General features: G+C 35.5%; 2 protein-coding genes across 2 annotated transcripts; both read right to left on the bottom strand.

Annotated features, from left to right (window-relative positions):
- Window positions 1–131: 131 nt before the first annotated feature.
- On the bottom strand, window positions 132–3498 carry LOC143302369 (2-acylglycerol O-acyltransferase 1-like). The gene is made up of 5 exons (XM_033344561.2): window positions 3222–3498; window positions 2412–2686; window positions 1261–1447; window positions 818–1017; window positions 132–652 (listed from the first exon to the last, which is right to left on the bottom strand). Exons 1-5 carry the CDS (start codon window positions 3446–3448, stop codon window positions 495–497), a joined length of 1047 nt encoding a protein of 348 aa, XP_033200452.2. The 5' UTR covers window positions 3449–3498; the 3' UTR covers window positions 132–494.
- Window positions 3499–6356: 2858 nt separating this feature from the next.
- Window positions 6357–10795, bottom strand: LOC117162707 (2-acylglycerol O-acyltransferase 2-like). Its single transcript, XM_033344570.2, has 5 exons — window positions 10569–10795; window positions 9718–9992; window positions 8526–8712; window positions 7804–8003; window positions 6357–7638 (listed from the first exon to the last, which is right to left on the bottom strand). Exons 1-5 carry the CDS (start codon window positions 10793–10795, stop codon window positions 7481–7483), a joined length of 1047 nt encoding a protein of 348 aa, XP_033200461.2. The 3' UTR covers window positions 6357–7480.
- Between the last annotated feature and the right edge of the window lie 977 nt (window positions 10796–11772).

Genomic DNA, 11772 nt, shown 5'->3' with positions numbered 1-11772 from the left:
CGCTGTGCACCGGTACAGAGAAAGGTATACTTAGATTAATTAGATCGTGACAACATTTATAATTAATACTTTGACCGATGGTATCTTAATGCATAAGTCGTGTACTTACATGTAATGAACTGTAATGCATATAAATTTGTACGAATTTTTTTAATAACTTTTAACACCTTCTTATTCAGGACACTCAGTTTCCTTTTTAACAAAATTTACTATATATATACAAACAATGTATAATTACATGATATCAACAGATGCTTGTACAGAGTTAACCATACCGCGACAGAATTCATCTATTTTTCGCTCATTGAAAGGTAAAAGGCTTGTATGATATGCAAGTGATTATTATTTACTACCCCTTTTAACCGCTTATCTCTATCACTTTTATATATAAGTTCCCAGAAGTCCGTACAAGTGTAAGCAATTGAGCAGTTCCTTGGTTTTTTGAATAACAATTGCGAAGGCCCGTTATAAATGATCGTTATTTACTAGTATCGCTATACGAACTCAAGATGCACCGAATCCGCGTTCTCGATGTACTTGTATTTTTCGTTCTCGAAAAACTTCTCCAGGTGCTTGACGAATTTCCCGTGATATTCCTCGACTTGTTCTCTCGTTGGTTCTTCTATCTTTGGTAACTCCATCGGACTGCCGACTGAGAAAAAAAATTAATTAGCATTAAAGAAGCTTGGAATTTCCTCTATGAGAATATAAAAATTTTCAAACGTATTCCAAACACCAAAGTCTCTTCCCTAAAATTATACTTCTCGAAAGAATATTGTATTATAGAGCTAGATATTTCTCAGCTTTGAACACTTACCAACGACAGTAATTGGTTTCCGTCGAGGGATAAGACCGAAAGTGTATTGGAAGAATCCCCGACCAACCAGTAGAACCGGCGGTATACCGATTTTCTTACGAATGAACTCCTGCAGTCTCTTCACGAACGAACCATCTGGCCAGGACAATTGATCGAAAGTATCCGTTTCTCCGAATGAACAGACAGGAACCAGAGGGTTTCTGAAACAACCGAATTCCGCGAGTGTCACTTCGATTTTTAAGTGACAGATGCTCTTGATTAAACCGCTGATTTTTCTGACTCTATAGGGAAGTAACAGTTGCAATAATGTACAAGTGACTATACTTCATGCACGCTAAATCAGATTTGTGTATGGCCACGGCGTTCAAAGAGACGAGGTTTCTACTGTTTTAAGTTCTCATGAGATTAAGATTCGAGTGAACGAAAAGAAAGATTATACAGACCCATTTTGCAGCGCGAGCTTTACAAAGCCTTTCCTCCTTTTTATCAGGATGCGGTAAGTGCCCGGCTTACATTCGAATACTTCTGCCGCTCCGCCGGGGATCAGAACCGTCGCCTTTCCGGTGTACGGTGGCGAAGGTCTTGTCGATAGTTGTTGATTCATGCACTCTGGAGTACTAGCAAGGCCGCCTATTTATATACCGATTTCAAATGAATCATAATCATATGGTTGAATCATAACAGTTATTTGGTAGCAGAGATGTAAAATTAGAGAAGTCAACGACCAAAAGGAAATCGTTGAAAAGTTGGTATGATGATGTAAGAAATGTTAGGCACTTGGACTTTGTTATTTCATTAACGGAAATTACGCAGCAATAAAGTATGCATATTAACAGTTGTATAGTAGGTACATTGTACAAAGAGTTCAAAGTATTTCATTTATAAAATATGTTTCTCACGCTAGAGCCAATTTATACCGAAATGACCGTCATTAATAAGCAACAGATATTTACATGTCTCAGACGAGATGTATATGCAAAAACATGGTGCAATGATTTTACTCTTGGTATCAAAGGATATTATGATTCGTTTAAGACATCCAATAGTAAAATTAAAGTTAGAAATCATTAAAATATGTAAAAACCATATTGTTACTTGGCAAGCTTCTTTCTTCCGGATTCTTTAATTTCTGGATTGTAAATCAGACGGAGAAGTTTCTTCTAAATTGATAGATAAGTTGTGAATGAAAATCCAAGCAACGATATTTGAACAGTAAAGCTATGCAGTATTGCGTAGATATGCAGAACAAGTAGAAAATATATGTGCATATTACTAAGTAAAATAAATCTTTCATCTATTCATTCCAAAAAGAGGTATTTATATGTAAATGTAAATGTAGCAAATTTGTACCATATATAACAAATAGTAAGAAACATTATTGCCATGTTTCACAATATTTAATGAAAACTTTTAATCCATTGATTCTACAAAACCTAAAAAATACTGCTTGCTGAATTATTAATCAATTATCCTCATCTACGCTGTGATTAATTTCAAATATCGTTAATAAATCAAAATGTTTCAATACATATGAATAATAGCGTAAGCGTACATGCACTGTGTGATCGAATAAAAAATAATAAATAATACGTACCGCAGGAGCGAAAATACTCGCGGCAAAACGGCGACTTATAGAAATGATCAAGTATGACGATCCTAAATTCGAGACCCGGGAAAAGTTCTCTACAGCCGATGATGTCTGTTCCGAATGCACCATAAACTCCTGTCGGTAGGATCCCATGCGGGAAACTACAGAATAAATACAACTTGTTCGGATCCAAATCAGTGGTTTTCACTAATTTTATAGGAAAGTAGTTACAGAAGTAACGGTTCCACGCGCAGCTTCTAATCCACTGCAGGAATTTTCGCCTGTAGTACAGAAATCCAACTCGTTAAGTCACATCTCCGCCGATGATTGTATAAATAAGCGGCTTTAGTATTCAAATGAAATTTTCATTGCAGACAGTTCGCTCAGGAACAGCATATATTATGGATAAAATTTGTTACTATGAATCTTTAATAGAAATCAAATTTCGTCTAATGAAAAAAATAAAATGTTTATTCTATTTATAAATGTTTATTTTATTTATTTATGTTTATTTATTTCGATTTGTTATCTAAATCATATTTATCAAATTGTAAGACCTTAATATATATCTTCGAATTTTTAGAAGATGTCGCAGGCGTGTAATAGTATTTCTAGCCAATTCCAATTCTCTGGTTCTTCTTGAATATTCATTGACAAGCTTTGCAGTAATGTAACTCTTAACAAGTTATTATATTACATTATTTTCCGTATTTATTCCTTCACTCCTACGTTTAAAAATGTAGTTCCTTTTGTTCATTTTGTAACATAGGGCTGAAGCTTGCAAATAAAATAAATAAATAAATGTTTCGAACTTACCGTATTTTGCCTACATCGAACTTGTTCCAATCGTAATACATCCAGGCGAAGTAAAGCAATACGAAGTAGCGCATGGTTTGGGTGAAGAAAAGAAAATAGGCGGTGAGAATATATCCCGCGAAATATCCAAGTGCGCAAATTAGGATCCAAAGCGCGGCTGAGAGTGTTTCTAATCTTCGATTTAATGGTACGTTTAACGGAGCGAATTTCACTCCCAGAATCTCCATCGTTTTTCTCTGAGTTCCTTCTCTTTTTACGGTAATATCAATTTGGCGATTCTTCTTCGGCCTAGCTAATTATAAACCAATTCGTACTATCGTTATTATAAATTGTCATATCAAGCAATTATCAAATTGTACAGCAAATACGAGCGAAGGGATTGGAAACGAAAGAATTAGTGTGAAAGAAGTAAAAACGAACGATGATTAACAATTTGAAAGAAAGTCGTATTCATAAAATTAATAGAAACGATTACATGTATGTATATCCAAGTGATAAAATAATGAAACGGACCATTATCGTCAACGAATGATCAAAAGCCGGAAATAAGCAGAATAAAGATATGAAATTCTACATTTCATCATTGCTATCAGAAATAACAGAATCTTTATTTCTGAACTTGCTTAACGACAGATCAGAGGCATAGCTTTGGGGAAAGTGTTTTATTTTATTTGAATCACGTTCCTTCTGCGATTTTATAATGAATTGCATTGTTAGCTAATGCATCGGATAATCTTTGCACCTCTTTTTATGTAATGTCTTTGATGACAGTGTCAACCATCCGAATGTCTTGAATATAAGGCTTCCATAATGTTTCCCTTGCGTTATTACATAAAGTCGCAATGCCAAAAAATGATCATACGGTACTAAGTCTGGCGAACAGGGTGGATAATGCAAGAATTTATTTTTTTGTTTTTGTTTTCGAGAAAAGCAGCTACAGCCACACCAATGTATTTTAATGCTTACAAGTCACCAAGGTATTTTAATATTTAGAAGTTTCCGAATTCCTTTATGTTAATGTTCAAAGTTACTCACGGTTTAATTAAATCAAAGAATCTCTTCGACTGCCCCAAATCACATTTTGTCTGAATCTATTTGAAAAAGTCAATGAGACGACAAGAATACGTAAGATTCTCCGTTCCACCGAATCCAAAAACTAGATTATGAAGGAACGTACCTGAGTGTCGTTTCTTAGTACGATTTATCAGTGACGGCCAAATAGCCTCTGCCTATTTGCGAATTCGGCGATTCTCGTTCACGACACAGTTATGGTGCGTTGTGATACTAGAGACAGACTTCCACCGCGAGAACACTGTTGAAATAGAGAACACAGGGCAGGACGGAAAGAAGATAAATGCTCGCGACGAAATTCGTGGCTCGGCGTAACGCTGTATACTCTGAGCGGCGTTTGCAAGAGTTCACGAACGCAATCACGTGTTTCTCGGTAGCTAAGCAGCATTTCTTGAAAAGGGGTGAATTAATGACGTGAAAGGAGAAGGCTCCGTCTTTCTTCCTCTGTAGGAGTGAGATGTTGAAAAGTGATGCCAGCTAGTCTGATGCAGTTTAGTCCCGATCGATCCGATCGATCGATAATCCGTTGATCCAACTGATCGAACGACTGGGCGGTGGTAGTTGCAAAAGGTGAGTAATGGGCGCCTGCAACACACTATGGGCGGAAGAGTTGGGGAAAGGATTTTAAGGATTACTAGATTTAGCTTTCATATTTATGATAAGTGGACTGAGAATGTGTATGCGTTTATCGGAATTTGTGGATGGGAGGGTGTACGCAATGTTTATCTACGTGATAGATAAAAATGTAATACTTATTATGATAGTTAATAGGTAGAGCAATTTTCTGCAAAATATGAACATTTATGCGTGGTTCAATTTTTCATGAAGGAAATGCGAAAAGGAAGACAAGGATCTCTTAAGCTAATAACAGCGATATCAATTGTTCCATTACCGATATTATGAATTTTTTTAGTTAATTTAAGGAGAAGAAACAAAAGAGGGAAAGTTAAACATGTTGAGTAGAGCTTCAGTAGAGTAAAAATATCTTTAGCAATAAGATAATCGTACTCCATATCTTTCCCTTTTTTTTGCCTTCCATATCTCCAGTGAAAAGGTCAAACTTCTCGTCGCGTGTACCAGAAGCGTATCAAACAATTCTTCTGCTGAGGCAATGTGTTTATTGCACAATAATTATACATATATATGTCGGAGAAGAGTCAGGAACAGGGTTGTGGGCGTTTGATAGACCTCCCTTGGAGTTAGTCATCGTTGTGTTATAACGAAGATACGGCCTGATACTACGAGTATGAACCGATTCGACGATTAACAGCGGTGGTTGGGCACTTGCGATGCTAGTGACGTTGGTCTTAGGTTCGATAACGAATCCACGGTCAACGGGATGAAAGATACACTTACTCTAACTTAAACGTGTACTACTCATGGATCGTAAGGCGCTACTCCCTTCGTCGATGAGATCTCCAGAAAGAATGAATTTTCGTCCCAATGATGCCACAGAAGAAAACTATGATGGGGTGTGTTCAAAGACACGAGATCATCGGTTTCGTCGAGTCTAGCCCTCGTTCCGAAAGTAAGGGAAATTGACGTCGCTGTAAATTGGTCAATTTGGGATAAAGACTGCCTGTCCGTTTGAAAATCTCAATTACCAAAAAACCCAGGTTTTATAGAAGGTCCTCAGGCTAACTGAACTTGTGCTGTGTAAGTGCCTCAACATCTGGTATTCATTGTCCGAAGGAACCGTTGGAATGTTTTACTGTCAAGTACCTCTATTGGTATTTCTTTTAATGAGGATCATGCTATAACTCCACATCTTTGCTAGACGAAGCGCCCGTCCCGTTGACCGCGGCTACGTTCGGCGACTGATGGTCGCCTGGAGCCCAAGTTTATTATCACAAATCGCAAACAAGTACAATTGGGAAGAATGACGGCAAATTGTTTAATTACGACTGTAAACTATAATTACAATTTTACGGATTTTCCCGAAGTTCCAGAGGCAAGGCTCCGGTGTCCTTTCATCTCCGACATATAAATATAAAAAAGAAAAGAGAAACGGGCCAAAGGGAAAAGTGTACATCTATTAGAGTGCACCGATACCGAAAGAAAAATATACCTCGATTAATTATTTGTATTTACTGTATTATCATCGCGACAACTTCAATTAATTTAACCACTGAATCGAATAGGTGCACATACTGTAACACATTGTAGTGCATAACAATTTGTATGAATCTTTTTAACAATTTCTAACAATAAATGTTTTGTATAAAAGACTCAGTTTTGTTTGTAACAAAGGTTGCTATATATACAAGAAATGGTCCATTTCATTTTATCAACAAATATGTTTGTACATATGTTTATCAGCCATACTGCGAAAGATCGCAGTCATTTTTTGCTTACTGACAATTACGAGGCTTACATGCTATGTGTGTGATTATTTGTCACCTCGTGCAAACGCATTTTTCTATTGCATTTATGTATATCTTCCTAGAAGCCCAAAGAAATAGGGCGTTTTAGAAGTCACGTAAGATTCTATGAATATTACAAAAAAGTAGACACTACAGGTTTGTCACCAAATCACATGCACAGAGTAGATAGCAACTATTCTAATTTACATTCTCTGTTATCTGCTTTATGCATATGTGCAATTATTGTAGTATCAACGACCGCATTTCATAAAATATATATGTTCTTATATAAAAATATAATTACATATGGAAAAAGTATAATTGTATATGGAATATGTTCAGTTTAAATACATACATCTGAATGCTATTGTTTCTTCAACTATTAAAAATGCAAACGTACTCTTCGTATAAAAGTTATTTCATTCGATGATGAATTAAACGATGGATTCAAAGCAATAGATAGAACAAAATTTGGACAGTTTTCTTCGACAATAAAACCTTCATACAAAAGTTTATTCGTATTTCTAACAACTGAAGGTATGGTAACGTGCGTACATTTAAGCTGGACATACTGTATAGCTCTTCGGTTCTTATTCATAATACCATAACTCTATTGGTTCTTTTCTATGCAAAGTTCTTAAGACACGTAATTATCGAATTGACTACATCGCTTAACAATTGTCCATTCTCTGCACAACTATTTCTCATCTTAAAACTTATTTAATACATAAATACACGTTGTGCGTTTATAATTGAACAATTTCTTGGTTCTTCGAACAATCACTGCGCTGGTCCGTTATAAATGATGATTATTTCGTGATATGACTATACGAACTCAAGATGCACCGAATCCGCGTTTTCGATGTACTTGTGTTTCTCGTTCTCGAAAAAGTTCACCAGGTGCTTGACGAATTTCTCGTGATATTCCTCGACTTGTTCTCTCGTTGGTACTTCTATCTTTGGTAACTCCATCGGACTGCCGACTGAGAAAAAAAATTACGTAGCATTAAAGGAGCTTGGAATTTTCTCTATGAGAAAATAACAATTTTCAAACGTATTCCAAACACCAAAGTCTCTTCCGTAAAATTATATTTCTCGAAAGATTATAGTACTATAGAGCAAGATATTTCTCAGCTTTGAATACTTGCCAACGACAGTAATTGCCTTCCGTCGAGGGATAAGACCGAAAGTGTACTGGAAGAATCCTCGACCAACCAGTAGAATCGGCGCTATACCGATTTTCTTACGAATGTACTCCTGTAGTCTCTTCATGTATGAGCCATCTGGCCAAGTCACTTGATCGTAAATGTCCGTTTCCCCGAATGAATAAACGGGAACCAGAGGATTTCTGAAACCAACGAATTCCACCATTGTCACATCGGTTTTTAAGTAACAGATACTCACGATTAGACCGCTGATATTTATGCCTCTATAGGGAAGGAACAATTGCAATAATGCACAATATGTCACATAGTATGAAAGAATATGCAAAATATCGAAGGTATATAATAATGCAGTGGATTGACTAAAATTATACCTAGGTTCCATTCGTTTAATTAGTTTTATAAAAGTACGAATTTGCGTGAATATCAGCAGTGTCGTGACCACAAAATTTTAATCACGATGCACGATTTAGGGTGGATTTTATCTGGTCTTCTATAGTCTTCTCTATGAGATACTTCTACCATATACAGCATAGGACACAAAGTATAATAGAGTATTTTAATCGAAGGACATTAACACGACTATACTTCATGCACGCTAAATCAGATTTGTGTACGGGCACGATGTTCAAAGAGACGAGGTTTCTACTGTTTTAAGTTCTCATAAGATTCAGATTCGAGTGATCGAAAAGAAAGATTATACCGACCCATTTTGCAGCGCGAGCTTTACAAAGCCTTTCCTCCTTTTTATCAGGATGCGGTAAGTGCCCGGCTTACATTCGAATGCTTCTGCCGCTCCGCCGGGGATCAGAACTGTCGCCTTTCCCGTGTACGGTGGCGAAGGTCTCGTCGATAGTTGTTGTTTTATACACTCTGCACTGCTAGCAAGAGCGCCTATTTATTTTCCGATTTCAAATGAGTCATAATTAAATGGTTGAATTATAATAGTTATTTGGTAGCAAAATAGCAGAGATGTAAAGTTAAAGAAGTCAACCGCCAAAAAGAAATCGTTGAAAAGTTGGTATGATGATTTAAGAAAAGTTAGAAACTTGGACTTCGTGTTTTATGATTTTGTCATTTCATTAACGGAAATTACGCAGCAATAAAGTATTTCATTTATAAAATATATCCCTTATGCTAGAGCCAATTTATACCGGTGGCGATCACTGTTTTGCACAAACAGATTCAAAAAAATACACATCGCGTTCAAAAGTGATCGTCATTAACAAACAACAGATATTTACATGTTTCAGACGAGATGTATTTGCAAGACAGGGTGCAATGATTTTACTCTTCGTATTAAATGATATTATGATTCGATTTAAGATGCAACATCCAATAGTAAAATTAACGTTAGAAATCATTAAAACATGTAAAAACCATATTGTTACTTGGCAAGCTGCTTCCTTCCGGATTCTTTAATTTCTGAATTGTAAATCAGACGGAGAAATTTCTTCTAAATTAATAGATAGGTTGTGAATGAAAATTCAAGCAACGATATTTAAACAGTAGAGCCATGCAGTATTGCATAGATATATGGAACAAATAGAAAGTATATGTGTATATTACTAAGTAAAATAAATTTTTCATCTGTTTATACCAAATAGAAGTATTTATATGTAAATTTAAATGTACCAAATGTGTACCTTATATAACAAATAGTAAGAATCATTATTGCCATGTTTCTCAATGTTTAACGAAAGTTTTTAATCTATTGATTCTATAAAAGATAACGAATACTGCTTGCTGAATTATTAATTAATTATCCTCATATACACTGTGATACAATTCAAAGCTGTTAATGAAACAGAGTATCGCAATACTTATGAATAATGGCGTAAGTACATGTGTATGCGTTTACAGTCTGTGGTGAAATAATAATTAGTGAATAATACATACTGTTGATGTGCAAATACTCGCGGAAAAGCGGCGATTTAAAAAGTTGATCAAGTACGACCACCCTAAATTCGAGACCCGGGAAAAGTTCTCTACAGCCGACGATGTCTGTTCCGAATGCACCATAAACACCTGTCGATAGGATCCCATGCGGGAAACTACAGAATAAATACAACTTGTTCGGATCCAAATCAGTGGTTTTCACTAATTTTATAGGAAAGTAGTTACAGAAGTATCGGTTCCACGCGCAGCTTCTAATCCACTGCAGGAATTTTCGCCTGTAGTACAGAAATCCAACTCGTTAAGTCACATCTCCGCCAATGATTGTATAAATAAACGGCTTCAGTATTCAAATGAAATTTTCATTGCAAAAAGTTCACACAAGAACCGCATATATTATGGATAAATTTATTACTATGAATCTTTAATATAAACCAAGATTTATCTAATCAAAAGTGTAAAATGTTTATTCTATTTATGTAACTGATTTTAATCGATTCTTTCTATAATTCTCTTATTTACTCGTTTATGTAACAAGAAGGAATATTATCGATTCGATATCTGAATCACATTTATCAAATGATAAGATCTTAATATAAATCTTCGAATATCTAGAAGAAGACGCAGACGTGTGATGGTATTTCTAGCCAACTCCAATTCTGGTTCTTTTTGAATATTCATCGACAAGCTTTGCAGTAATGTAACTCTTAACAAGTTATTATAATACATTATTTTCCGTATTTATTCCTTCACTCCTACGTTTAAAAACGTAGTTCCTTTTGTTCATTTTGTAACATAGGGCTGAAGCTTGCAAATAAAATAAATAAATAAATAAATAAATGTTTTAAACTTACCGTATTTTGCCTAAATCGAACTTGTTCCAATCGTAATACATCCAGATGAAGTAAAGCAATACGAAGTAGCGCATGGTTTGGGTGAAGAAAAGAAAATAGGCGGTGAGAATATATCCCACGAAATATCCAGATAGGAAAATTAGGATCCAAAGCGCGGCTGAGAGCGTTTCTAATCTTCGATTTAATGGTACTCTTAACGGAGCGAATTTCACTCCCAGAATCTCCATCGTTTTTCTCTTAGTTCCTCCTCCTTTTACGCTAATATCAATTCGGCGATTCTTCTTCGGCCTAGCTAATAATAAACCAATTCGTACTATCGTTATTATAAATTATCGTATCAAGCAATTATTAAATTGTACAGCAAATACGAGCGAAGGGATTGGAAACGAAAGAATTGGAGTGATAACAAGTAAACACGAACGATGATTAAAATTTGAAAGAGAATCGTACTCGTAGCATTAATAGAAACGATTACATGTATGTATATCCAAATGATAAAATAATGAAACGGATCATTATCGCCAACGAATGATCAAAAGCCTGAAATAAGCAGAATAAAGATATCAAATTCTATATTTCGTCATTGCTATCACAAATAACAGAATTTTTAGTTCCGAACTTTTGTAACGACAGATCAGTGGCATAGCTTTGGGGGAAATGTTTTATTTGATTTGAATCACGTTCCTTCTGCGATTTTATAATGAACTGCACTGTTAGCTAATGCATCGGATAATCTTTGCACCTCCTTTTATGTAATGCCTTTGAAGATCCATCATCAACCATCCGAATATCTTCAATATCGCTATAACGTTTCCCTTGCGTTATTATATAAAGTCGCAACGCCAAAAAATAATCACACGGTGCTAAATCTGGCGAACGGAATGGGCGATGCAAGATTTTATTTTATTTTTTTTTTGTTTTCAAGAGAAGTAGCTACAGCCACACCAATGTATTTTAATGTTTACAAGCTACCAAGGTATTTTAATATTCAGAAGTATCCAATTTCCTTTATGTTAATGTTCAAAGTTACTCACGGTTTCTTTAAATCGAAGAATCTCTTCGACTGTCCCAAATCACATTTTGTCTGAATCTATTTGAAAAAGTCAACGAAACGACAAGAATACGTAAGATTCTCCGTTCCACCGAATCCAAAAACTAGATTATGAAGGAACGTACCTGAGTGTCGTTTCTTAGTATGATTTAT

This window comes from Bombus vancouverensis, chromosome 8, assembly GCF_051014615.1.
Source record: "Bombus vancouverensis nearcticus chromosome 8, iyBomVanc1_principal, whole genome shotgun sequence".
Classification (NCBI taxonomy): Eukaryota; Metazoa; Arthropoda; class Insecta; order Hymenoptera; family Apidae; genus Bombus; species Bombus vancouverensis.
Note: the sequence above shows the minus strand (reverse complement) of the source record. Positions and strands in the feature narration are given on the sequence as shown.